Genomic DNA, 13,927 nt, shown 5'->3' with positions numbered 1-13,927 from the left:
TGGAGGTTTGTAGGTTAATTGGCCTGTAAATTGCTCTAGAGCCTAGGTTGCAAAACTGGCATAATTTAGTGTACAGGTGATCATTGGTCGGCGCAGACTCTGTGGGCAAAGGGCTTGTTTCCCCAGTACATCACCAAGACTAAACTAAAACTAAAATTAAATTAGATTTCTAAGGATAATTTAGATATTAGCTATCCCCAAGCTGGTACTACTGCAGATTTCTTGAGTTGTCCTCTCTTCATAATGTTTTATCCATCCCAAAACCCTGATTTTGGAAGAGCAAGTTAGGTGAATTCCCTTCCACCTTAAACTGGAATGAGATCGAGAGTGAGAGTCTGAAGAAGGTTCTCGATCCGAAACGTCACCGATTCCTTTTCTCCAGAAGTGCTGCCTGACCCACTGAGGTATTCCGGCATTTTGATGTGATCAGCATCTGCAGTTCCTTCCTACACCTTAACTTAGAGCCCTTGCTAATACAATCTGAAAGCACTTTTCGTTCTGTGGAAAGAGATAGATTGTCACTTTATACAAATATTTCGAGCTTCATTGCAAACCTGAAGCTAGCCAGTTAACAACTAATTCTTGCAATCCATTTTCTGAGAGAGAGAAGAAAAAAAATTACAATGGAGCCTTTTTTGGGTTTTTTTAAAAGAAAAATATGTTAAAGTACTCATTTCTGCTGGCTCATACACAAATAACATTAACTTGGCTCCAGCTTTAAGTATCATGGGGGTCTGCAAAATATATTTGCCAAATGTATCACTAGATTATCATCCATAAATCATGGAGCTGTCAGTGATTGAGCACTGTAATGTGCACCACCACTCGAGGGCACAGCAGTTCAATGCATTTCTTGACAAACTATAGCTCTGGGATACCTTTTAGATCATGAGGGAAAAGTCATCAGGCATGATATTACTCAAACATATTGCCAGCTTCGGTGAAATTAACTTGCAAGATGCACAGGAGTATAATGTAATGTCCTGAGACAATAGTTGAGGCCTCAAGACCCAACCTAATTGCTTGATCAGGGCTGGATATGAATCCAAAAAAATGATCCCAGACGTTCGAACAACCTCCTCCTGTTCTGCAAGATTCCCTAATCATTTTTAATACTGAACTCCAATGTTTCTTAATTCAATTTAAATTTAAGGTTTCAAATGTTTATACCAAATGCTTGGATACTTAAATGTTCATTGGCTGCTGTGTCCACAAAAATGATACTTGGATTAGAGCCATCGAGTCACACAGAATGGAAACAGGCTCATCGGCTAACTCGTCCATGCCGACCATGATGCAATAACTATGCTAGTCACATTTGCCCACGGTTGACCCTTACATCTATATGTTCCTATCCATGTACCTGCTCAAATGTCTCTTAAAAGTTGTTATTGTACCTGCCTCTAGTATTTCCTCTGGTGGCTCATTCCATATACCTATCACCCTTTATGCCTCCCAGATGCCTATTAAAGGTACTATAACAATTTTTGAAAGACATATGGACAGGTACACAGATAGGAAGTTTTAGAGGGATAAGGGCAATTGCAAGCAGGTGTGACTGGCATAGATGGGGCATCTTGGTCAGCATTGGCAAATTGGTCCGAAGGGTCTGTATCCGTGCTGTATGACTCAATAGCTCAATGACTAAATCTTTGCCGTCTCACCTTACACCAATGCACTCAAGTACTTGATTCCTCTACCCTGGGAAAAAAAACCTCTGAGGATTCACCCTATTTATTCCCATCAGATTTTATACACCTTTATGAGATCACCCCTTAGCCTTCTCACTCCAAGGAATAAAATCCCAGTATGCTCAACCCATCCCTACTGTTCAGGCCCTTGAGTCCTGCAAACATGTTTGTAAATCTTCTCTGCACATTTTCTAGATTAATGACTTCTTTCCGACATCAATGTAACCAACACTGAACACAATGCTACATGTGGCCTCACCAACATCTTTTTCAACTGTAACATAATGTTCCAATGTTGGGGAAATCCAGAACCAGGGGCCACAGACTAAGAATAAAGGGGAGGCCATTTAAAACTGAGGTGAGAAGAAACTTTTTCACCCAGAGAGTTGTGAATTTGTGGAATTTTCTGCCGCAGAAGGCAGTGGAGGCCAATTCACTGGATGAATTTAAAAGAGAGTTAGATAGAGCTCTAGGGGCTAGAGAAATTAAGTGATATGGGGAGAAGGCAGGCACAGGTTACTGATTGTAGATGATCAGCCATGATCACAATGAATGGCGGTGCTGGCTCGAAGGGCCAAATGGCCTCCTTCTGCACCTATTTTCTATGATTCTATGTTTCTATATAACTTCTCGACTCAATTCCCCGACTGACAAATTGAGTAACACTGTTAAGACTGCAATAAATGTCCTGGATGTTTCTGGGAGTGCTCAGCCATTTTGTCAGCATTTCTTCCTAAAGTGCAGAATGTTTTAGTTCCTCACAATGGCAGTAGTCCTGAATATATTGCCTGACTTCTGACTGTGCTCCACTGCCAGAATACCCCAGCAGAGCAACCATGCAGTAGAGGCTTGCTGGAGGTTGGGGAATCCATTCACAGCTCATTTATTAGGTTAGGCCTGACATGTCAACCCTTTCATTTGACTAGGGATTGCAGGACTTGAGGGAAGATCTTGTTGTTGGTTTCAATCTAACCAAAATGTTTCTTTCCTTATCTTAACAATGGTTCTTTTCTTTGTCCTCTCATAGAAATTGGGTCACCAAGTAACTTGGAGGTTTTTGACGAAACCACAGATAGTTTCACGGTCCGCTGGTTACCGGCTCCTGGTAACGTCCTTCAATATAGACTGGAGTACACACCCGTACATGGTTGGGAGACAAGAGAAACAATGGTTGATGGGAGAACGACACAAACGACCCTTCAGCATCTACTCCCAAACACCAAGTATTCAGTGAAGGTTCTGGCTCAATATCGTTCGCTGGTTGGTCAACCGTTGATTGGAGAAGGCACCACAAAAGAAGGTACAGTTTAGTTCAAAATAAATAAACGAGAAATGTACTTTTGTTAGAAACGACCATCATTCTGTGGAATAATGCCACAAACTTCATACTCCATCAGATATCTTCAGCTGAAACAATTTTCTGTGAGTGCAAAGCAGTTGGAAAAAAAAGATAATGTCAATCATATTGTCATACTCTGCCTCATGCCTTATGACAGTCCCATGAATCATCCTTATTCCCATTACATTAATGCCAGCCATTGGTAATCCTTCAGTATATCTTTGGTCACTGCAACATGATAATTGATCTATATTGAGAAAACCTAAATTCAGAATGGCCAACCAACTCGTATCCAATCTTTTCATAAATTGTATCCAACTTGTTCAGTGACTTGAAAATAATCTGAACATTTTCATCCTTTACTTGGCCACTGAAGGAAAAAATTGAGCAAGTGTATCCCTCAATAGGCCTCGAGTTTCTTTCTTCAACATTCAACGCCACACAGGTACAATATGGAGCATTGTGGGCCCCAGGAGCATAATAGATGTTGTAGATTACAAGGGGAGCTACAGTTAGCATATACAAAGAATCGAGTGCTTAATTAAGCCAATTTTCGTAGGCCACAGTCATATAAGTGATAAAGAACCACTGAAATTATTTCCAGACAGTCTTGTTATCCCTGGATGCCTCTAAACATTTAAATTACTTCTTTATTCTTCATGACAACAAATTAAATTTTGCAATAAGATTACTGCACTTAAATCATCCCCAGATCCCAGTTATTATTTATCAGTGCTTATGTGCAGGAAAGCAGCATATGAGAGATAAGTGGAGAATAAATGTAGTGCTGTTAATCGTGATGTACAATTTCCCTTTGGAAATGATAACCATTGTCCCTGCCAAGTCATGCAGTTTACCACTAAGGAAAGGGCTATGAATTGAGGATGTGCATGTGGTAGAACATCGCTGGTAGGAGAGAAATTAGCTATGTCAGAAAACCAATCTAGAGGACAGAGAAAGAGATTAAAGGATTGGGGATTACTGAGTGAGTATGAGGAAGAGGGTAAATTTGGGTTCACAGAAATTGGGTACGCTGAAATAACTGCAGATGTCTCCATGAGCAGGAGACGTGAGAGATTTGGAACAGGGAACAAAAAAGCAATTTGGCCTTCCAGTTGCATCCCATTTTCCAAATTGCGCTCAAACCCCAGCTGTTCGTGAGTTGTTCATATTTTCTTATCCTGAACAAAGCAAATGCTGAGCAAAGCTGTCGCTTAAAAGCAGCGCTGAAGGAGATGCATGTTGTTCTTTGGATGATGTTACCAAGATCCCATTTCCTTTTGCAAGTGAACAGTTCTGTTCTATGAATCCATGGTGACTAATTGTTCACTCATATTCCATATAGAAGTATCCCAGTCATTATTCGCTGGTTGAGGATTGAAAGTAACTCTGGTCCATCACCAAAATGGTTGAATCTTAATTGACTTAGCAAGGATCATAGTTTACATGAGACTAGCATCTAGGAATTACTAATCAATGCTGGTAGTACCCATAACTAAATAAAAAGTAAATAGACTGCTGAAGGTCATTATCTAGATCCATGCTTCACATCAACTGATTTGTAATATAATCCTGCAGTTTGGAGCAAGAGGATTGGTAACTACAAAAACAAAAGGAAATAGATGCAGGAATAGGATACATAGCCCCTCATACCTTCAATGGGTCCCTACTCCAAGATGTTGTCTGTCAATTTCCCACCACAGATGCTACCTGATCTGCTAAGTTCCTCCAGCAGTTTGTTCTTTGCATTTAATAAGACCATGGTTGATTTATGCAGACCTCACCTCCTCTCTTGTGCCATTTCCCCAAAGACATCAATTCCACAATCTTTCCAAAACCTTAACTTAACTATATTACTTCTAGTAATTCTACCTCCATCATTCTATGGGGCAAAGAATTCCAGAGATTCACCACCCTCTGAGAGAAGCAAGGAAACCTCAGCAAATGATAGTTACATCAAGAGAGCACAGGGGGAGGAAAACAGGAAAAATGGTGCAACGGTTTCTCATTATAATTTGATTTAGTCATATTATTCTACACAGAGTACATGTGGCATGTGGATAGGTGTAGTGTGGCTTGACTTGATTGCAAAATCATGGAAGATCACCCTCCATTGTTTCAAGATGGACATTGAACAGAAGAGAGATAATCCTGCGGTTTTTATTCACAAAATGCTGGAGTAACTCAGCAGGCCAGGCAGCATCTCGGGAGAGAAGGAATGGGTGACGTTTCGGGTCGAGACCCTTCTTCAGACCCGACCTCGACCCGAAACATCACCCATTCCTTCTTTCCCGAGATGCTGCCTGACCTGCTGAGTTACTCCAGCATTTTGTGAATAAAAACCGCAGGATTTGTACCAGCATCTGCAGTTATCTTCTTATAGAGATAATCCTGCAATAGGTTTATATTTGGCAAATCCTCTCTGTGTGAGAAGACTGTCAAAACATTGCCCTCCTTATTGCAACTGTTAGGGCAGAACAAAGAACAGCTCCAAAAGCGTCCAGCATCCAACCTCCCGGGAGCTAAACAAGTCTTTGCAAGTTGTGGAAAGATCGCTAAATAATAAGGCTATCTTGGAAAATGGAACAGTTTGCACATTTTTCACTCGTGACTAATGCTAATACAGTCACATGCCCTTTTAACTGCTCCATCTTAAGCATTCGATAAACTTAATAATAAAAGAAATATAATGATTGCAATTTCTTCAGAGACTAGTATGTGAAATCATAAAAAGAGTGGGTAAACATTTTGGACTTAGGTGATGCACAAGTGTGACTTTTATTTTGCTAGTGTAATTGAAAACATGATACTGCAGTATACTCGGCATGTTATTGGCTTGTTATCCTGGGCACCTGATTAATAAACCTAAAGTTGAGTGTCGAAATCCCAATGTAGTACTTTCAGAATTTGAATTCCTGTTTTTAAATAGCTCTGCCATCAGTAAAAAAATATCCTTGAGCCAGACTAGTTCACTTGAGTGTGTGTAGTCCATTGCTACAGTTGTAATTACCTTTGACAAGCCTAGCAAGTTAGTCAGTTGTGGAGACATAAGGTCATAGTGTCTTACTCCAGGGAAGCAGGCCATTTGGCCCACTAATGGCCTCCTCCAACCTCATCTATTGTATCTGCTGCTCTAGATGTCAACTTATTTACATCGGCGAAACCAAACGCAGGCTCGGCGATCGTTTCGCTCAACACCTTCGCTCAGTCCGCCTCAACCAACCTGATCTCCCGGTGGCTGAGCACTTCAACTCCCCCTCCCACTTCCAGTCTGACCTTTCTGTCATGGGCCTCCTCCAGTGCCATAGTGAGGCCCACTGGAAATTGGAGGAACAGCACTTCATATTTCGCTTGGGCAGCTTACAGCTCAGCGGTATGAACATTGACTTCTCCAACTTTAGATAGTTCCCCTATACCTCTCTTCCCCTCCCTCTTCCCAGTTCTCCCTCTATCTTCCTGTCTCCACCTATATCCTTCCTTTGTCCTGCCCACCTGACATCAGTCTGAAGAAGGGTCTTGAGGCAATTCAAGAATGTAGACCCAGTGACGATAAAGGAATGGTGATATATTTCCAAGCCACATGGTGCAGGACTTGGAAGGAAACCTTTGGGTGTTCCTCCTGCATCTGCTGCCTTTGTCCATCTTGGTGGTCAAGACCCAATCTAGGTCAACAGATTGACCAGAAGATAACAATGCTTTGGATTTAATTTACATAGACAAACCTAGCTTCTATTCCTTCAGATTAGGAGATTGAAAAGAATCAGTGTGTGATCACTCAAGATTTAGAATGGATTGCCCTTCTTAGACCAGCTAATGATGTAAAAAGGTGATAGAGATGTTCAAGTTACTGAAAGGTTTGTACAATTAGGGAAATCTTGTTTCCAACGTTAGAAAAGTTAAAGGAAAAAGGTTGAAAACAATTGACACTGAAACCAAAGGGGAGATGTGGTGACTTTATTTTTCATGCAGCAAGTGGTTCTAGCCAGAAATGTAGTACCTGATTGGAGGCAGATGCGCTTCCAACTGAGTCACATTCTGCACCATTTTAGCGGAATAATTGTGTCATTATTTAAATAGCATGATTGTAGTTTGGCAGTACAAGTTTTGAGACTGGCTGAAGAGAGAGGAAGAAATATTCTATATGATTTCCCTCACATTTTGGTGCCGTGATTATTCTATACTACTAACATGGCATGTGGCAACCTCGTTATCTGAAGCAAGTGGAATCTCGTCTCCAGGCTACTGTGACCAAATTTCTACTTTCATGAAAACTGGGCATGTGAAACTGCTAGCTTTGTGCATTTTCCACTATTCCAAAGTGTATATAAATCTCCTGGATAAAATAAATATCTCTGGTCCTGTCACAACAGTGTGGGGTGTGCAATTACCTTGTACTCTCATGCCAAAATTCATCAGATTAAAGAATGTTCCTGGAAACCATGACAGCTTTTCAGCATTGTCGATCAGAGTTTGAATGGAAAGTGCCTGGGGGAATAGTCGATGCTTAACGAGCTCAGCAGACAAAATATTTTTAAAAGAATATTAAAGTTCCATGAGAGTGGAGGCTAACCTTCCTACCAAATGGATTTTCTCATTTTTAGTTTTGTTGCTGAGTGGGCATGGTGGGTGATGGGCTGGTCACTCATCGTTGAGGGTTAACATATTAGATGTGGGATGGGACATGATCTGAACATTTGCTTGTTCCACATGGTCACAGATATTGTTTTTAATGTTTTGGCTCCCATCAGGTTTGCTCACAATCCTGATCTCATTTCCTCTTGGCCCCCCCACGATACCACCTACCCACAGCTGCCATTCCCTTAGACAGATGCACAGCTGAGAATTTCCAATTTCCTTTCTCCTTTGTTCATCTCAGAAGCCACAATGATGTTGGTGTTGACTTGCGTCAGAAAAAAACAAACATCCCTGTGGATAGAATGTACTCACTCACACGTGGGTGAGCACTAAGGTCAAGACACCACATATAGTGATATTCAAGACTTTTTGGTTTGCTTCCTCCACTCTATTCCTCTGTTTCTCTCATCTTCTGCTGGCAGATGTTGTCCCTAGGGAGGAAGCTCCATGGGATTCTTCTTCCTATCTTGCAATCCATGCAGCAGAGCATAAAATTGAAGGGGGAGGGGGGATTAAATTGGACCTCACACTTCAGTGTCCTCCAGCATCCTGCCACATCCCCTGAATATTGGCGACAATGTGATTAAATCAGAAATTGTGTCAGAATCAATAGCGGGACCATCACTGGTGGTCCAGGTTCAGTATCCAGTTGACATCCACTCAAGCAAGCTCTAATCCTAGACTCCTGGGATTGTTCTTCACAAGCCCATTCAATTATTGCCCTGAACATCCTTATGCCACTGGCAGGGATCAGTTTAAGATACATCGGCCAGAAATTAAAATTTTGGATCTACCTTATATTTGCAGATTATTCAAATATCAAAAATTGGATTCCAATCAAATCATAACAATCTGTTAACAAAAACAATTTCTTCACCTCTCCCTTTTAGTTTTGTTGCCAGTTTTGCTAAATCTCCCATGGTAATCTATATGGGAATAACATTTCTCCTTATTGAATCCATTAAAAGCATTCATCATTTTGAACATGTCTGAGAACAATGTCAATTGGGATTAATCACAGGGAGATCACCTTCCAATCTCCGACCTAAAGCAATACAAGTCAAGTTTCATCTCCTATCCATATAAATGATGTTTATCCATTGAAACTGTATTTCTCCAAGGTCTTGAAATCCTTCCAGCTGAGTCCGAGCAAGTGATTTATAAGGCGTATAATATCAACTTTCAAAAGCTATTTGCTGAAGTACGAAGAAACTTTTTATTTAATAAACTATTGGTTCCACCTCAGTAACTGAGGACCTAAATATTCTTGTGCACTTGTAGTGTGTAGGTGAGTGGTAAAATCATGGGAGGGAGATGCGGGGAATAGAAGGGGATTTTTAAAAAAGAGATGACACTAAAACTGGTGTAAATAAGTGCTTGATGGTCAATATGGGCTTTTTCTGTGTCATTTGACTCTATAAATAGTTGGTCTTTGGTTTCTAGGTTAAATCAATTTTCAATTAGACTGATAAAAAACAGCCTACTGAGATTACATTTCTAAGCTACCAAGATTGTATCAGTAACTGAAATATGACTTGGCTACCCCTTATGTCAAATAAATCAAAAAACAGCCAGTAGTTAATTTTTGAGAACATTCCTGGAACATTCCTGGAACGTGCCTCCTATCCTGGCTCAAGCATTAGATTGGTGCGGACAAAAATGCATTTAAAAATTAACATGGATTTGTGTGGATCGGAATTGATATAAAGCATTGCTCAAAAGTGCACTGCTTATCAACTCCAGCCAGGATGACAGGGTGACTAATAGCATAGTGAGAACTCTCCAAAAGTCAAAGCAAGATTGCTGCATTGTGGGAATTCAGGCACAGGTCAGAGAGAATCGAAACAGGCACTTCAGCCTACTGAGTCTGCACCAACCATTTACGCCCATCCTGCACTCATCACTAATTCTTTTCCCTTCCAACATTCCCGTCAACAATGTTTGAAAGGCATCAGGACAGGCACTTAAATTCAGATTCAGGGTGCAATAAAATTCCCGGTTCGCTTGAATTTTAAGGGGTAAACAATAAATACAATAAGTACAACAATCAATACGATGGCAAATGCAAAATAGCAGAATAACGTAAAGATTGAAGTGTAATCTGAAGTGTGCATTAAAAAATAAAGTGCAATAACAGAATAATCGAATGTGATGGAGTTAAAAATCCATCAGGCAGCACCTCTGGGAACAGGAAAGGTGTGGAAAGATAGGGGCCTAATGCAGATAAATAGAATTAGCATAGATAAGCACCACATTGATGAATTGAGCCAAAGGGCCCATTTCTGTGTTGTACAACTTCAGATTCTTTAGCTCCATAATTGCCCCTTTGATTTTACTATTCACCTGTGCACTTCGGGCACTTTACAATGGTCAATTACCAACCAATCCTCACATCTTTGGGCCGTGGGAGGAAAGCACAAAACCTGTAGGACGCCCATCCAGCTACAAAAATTGAACGTGCATACTCCACACAGACAGCATCGGAGGTAATGGTCACTGGAATTGTGAGGCAGCAGCTCCAGTAGCTGCACCACTATGTCATCCTGAGCATTCATTGTTAAAATACTGATGGTTTCTATCTGAATATTATCTTAAATAAACACCTACATTTGGGCTTATCACAATTATCCAAATATCTGTGCACATTATTCATTGCCAACAAGTAACACACATGGTTGACGCAGCAATAAAAAGAATTATAGCTCACAAAGTCTGCTAATGAAATAATTTAATTAAGAATGTCACAGGAGGGGAAGTAGGAGTTGAAGAAGTCCCCTCAATGTATCTTCAAATTAATTAACAAACTTAATTAATGAATTAAAAATTGAGAAGGTGTATATTTCCATTTAATCTAGAAGATAGTTTTCTGTTGTTTTATTACAGTATTTCATCCACTGTCAATGAGGTTTGGGTTAGAGAGGGAATTTACAGAACAATATGAATAGAACACTTTGTGATTAGGATTCCTCTGGTAAAGGATGGGTCAAGTATCATCTTTATTGGCTGTTAAAATTTCATCATGACTTTCTGGTTCATATAGTATCGTTGCACTCAGCCGGAGCTTTTTTGGTTGGCCAATTCAACTTTATGATTATCGGAAATCAAGTTTACTGATTTGCTATTTCATGCTCCATGCCCTTATCTTCAAGGTAACCCCATTTACCTTTAACACTGTTAAGTAACATCAGCTAAGAAGATGAACTCAAGAACCTGTTATAGGAGTTAAACTCACAACACTGTGACTCAGAGATGAGACTGCTAACAGCTAAGCCAGTCGTGCAGCTGGACATGTTTCATTCACATAAGGGAAAGGCCATGACTTTGTGAGATAATGCAAACTGGCAACAGTGTCAGCCGCTCATGTACTGCTGAAGCCAGTTGAGTGGAAGTGATGTAAAATAACCTAATTTGCAATTGCTTTCTTATACAACGATATGAAGTCAAAAGCAAATTTGTGGACGGCTTTCGGAAAGATCAGGTTAATTAATTAAATGCAGAGGATTTAAGAGTGATTACAGATATATACTGTATTTAGGCACAATACGTTGGTATCGAAAGGCTGCAAATACCTATCCTGTCCAGGTGATGATGTGGTGTTATGTACTTATTCACAAAATGCTGGAGTAACTCAGCAGGTCAGGCAGCATCTCAGGAGAGAAGGAATGGGTTACGTTTTGGGTCGAGACCCTTCTTCAGACCCTTATGTACTGATGCAGCTTAAATTTTAAATGGGTTCCCTGAGCTTCCAAAACTTACTGATTGAAGTAAAAGTAATGGCACTTGTTACAAACTCAGAGAGGTACTGTATTAAATGGGTGACAACATGCAGTATGACTGTTGCCTCATTGTTCCATCTACCCAGGTTCAATCCGACTTCCAGTCTGTGTGGAGTTTGCATGTTCTCTCCGTGACCACATGGGTTTCCCCGGTTGCACCACTTTCCTCTTCGAAAGTCGTGCAGTTTGGTAGGCTAAAATGTGAGTGTAAATTTCCCCCAATGTGTAGGTGGGTGGTAGAATCTGGGGGGAGATGATGGGAATGCAGGTGGAATAAAATGGGATTAATATAAATAGATGCTTAACGGTTCGTATGGTCTCAGTGGGCCTGTTTCCTTGCAATGCATCATACTGACTGTGGGAAAGATTAGATTCAAATTCATTGGTGCCTGAGCTGCTTTGAGTTTGAGTAATGAGGTTATGTAAATTGGATGGATATCATTTGTGTTAATTGGTGCTACCAGAATGACCCATAAAGCCCTCCCTGAAACTTAAACAGGTGGGGCAGACTACTCTAGAATAAAATTTGTATGGGAGCTTCAGGACTAAGACAGAGCCAAACCCATTCTTGTTACATATTCCAAACTCGATACAACTTGTTTTAATGGAAAAAAAATTGCTTCAGCTCTTGCACCACAAAAACATTTTAAAAAAATCATTTTGGCGAAATAATCATCTGTCAAAACATTACATAATTTACAAAGGCAATTTTCATCAAATAATTTCCGCTTCCATTAATCCTTTAGGCATCGCATTCCAGATCATTGCAGCTTGATGAGTGAAAAAAATGTATCATCTCTTGTCCCATTCTTGTTGCCAGTCACAAATGTGTGTCCTCTGATTACTGCCCTTCTGTTAGCAGAGACAGACTCTACTTATTTTATCCAACAAAACTCAAAAGATCGTTCTCATATTAATAGTTTTAATTTCGTTAATTTTCAGGATTTGAATGCTGATGAAAAGCCTGATAACCTCATTAATTGCCTGAATTATACCAAAGACTTTTGCTGATACAGGGGTTCCCTGGGTTATGACAGAGACCCAAACAGTATTTCTTTAAGAAACTGCACAGAGGCTGTGGTGCAGTATTGGTGGTGTGGGTGTTGGTTTAAAATGATAGATGGTAGTGCATTGTACGGGATTCTTAAGGAGGTAGGATGGGCACTATATAGGTCATCAGTTAACTGATTATTAATAGGACTACTGGTAGTTGATAGCACAATTGATAATCCTATTCGTCGCTTTGCTGATGATTGAGATTGAGAGTAGACTGATGGGGTGGAAGTTCACAGGATTTGTCCTATCTTTTGTGCACTGCATATACACAGGCAGTTTTACATATGGCCAGTTATGCACCAGCACTGTAACTATACTGAAATAGCTGGGAGGTGCAACTAATCCTAGAGCTCAGATGTCATACTGCAAATGGAATGTCACCAGTCACCAAAGCCTTTTCTGCATCCAGCACACTCCACCCATTGATTACCTCTGGAGTAAACCGAATTGGCGGAAGGGAGACTTTTTTGATGGTAAACATATCAGTGGAATATCAAGACGAATCATTTACTTGCCGTTTCTGGCTGACATTGATCATCAACATCTCCATCGTGCCTTTTCATGTGCTGGTTGTGGAAATGTCCACATATCCTCCTCCTGTCCTCATTTGCTTAAACATTTAACTTCAGAAAAGTTTATCGTTAGTAATATCAACTGTTTATATGGAGATGATAACGGAGATTTGGAAATACTTATATTTGTTCAGGTGTAAAGGGAAGTGAGATGGGTTATTGTGTGGCACGCATGGAACAAGCTGATAGTGTGCATTAGTTTGAGTTCAATGGAATAACACCTCCCTCCAACTGATTACAAAGTCAACATAAACTGGGCTTTGTGTGGTCAGAAGACTCCAGGGAAAGGAAAACAAAGCAGTCATGTAATAAACAGGGGATAAAACAGATGCATTTGTATTCATTGAGTAAAGTGTAAACTTGTGAAAAAATTACAATGGCAACCTTTGAAACACTATTGCCTGGAGGTTGGAGCCATTACACACATTATTTTAGGTACAAATTCAACATAAATGCTTTTTCCTGGGTTCAGTCGGGTTAGTTATTATTTTGGATCAACTATCTACCCATTGGGAAATCTGGCCCAAGTGCAAAAATGGGAACTGACCTATTATTTGGCACAATATCGCAAAGACTGAAGCAGCAGATTAGCAAAAAAAGACATAGATTTAAAAAACTCCAGTATGATACTGATGTTTCAATCGCAGCTCGACTCATTGCTCAGTTGTAAAGAGAGACCTCATTGTGCCTTTCCTGAATGACTGTGCTGTGAACCTCTGGGCAAGATGCTGCTGAATAGTTCAGCCTGCAGTTTCCAGAGGCACAGTGTTGTCCACGGCATGCGACTCCAATATTGGATTGGTGGGAAACGGCCATGCGGATGGAAGCTGCCCTCACCCCTCCTCTGCATTTTACTTA

At 40.4% G+C, this 13,927-nt stretch overlaps 1 protein-coding gene across 1 annotated transcript in view; it reads left to right on the top strand.

Annotated features, from left to right (window-relative positions):
* Positions 1-13,927, top strand: part of col12a1a (collagen, type XII, alpha 1a) — a 241,698-nt gene that overhangs the window by 56,202 nt on the left and 171,569 nt on the right. The window contains exon 12 of the mRNA XM_078405469.1: positions 2,719-2,991. Coding sequence (XP_078261595.1) covers positions 2,719-2,991 — 273 coding nt within the window. The remainder of the gene's footprint in view (positions 1-2,718; positions 2,992-13,927) is intronic.

This window comes from Rhinoraja longicauda, chromosome 9, assembly GCF_053455715.1.
Source record: "Rhinoraja longicauda isolate Sanriku21f chromosome 9, sRhiLon1.1, whole genome shotgun sequence".
NCBI lineage: Eukaryota > Metazoa > Chordata > Chondrichthyes > Rajiformes > Arhynchobatidae > Rhinoraja > Rhinoraja longicauda.
Note: the sequence above shows the minus strand (reverse complement) of the source record. Positions and strands in the feature narration are given on the sequence as shown.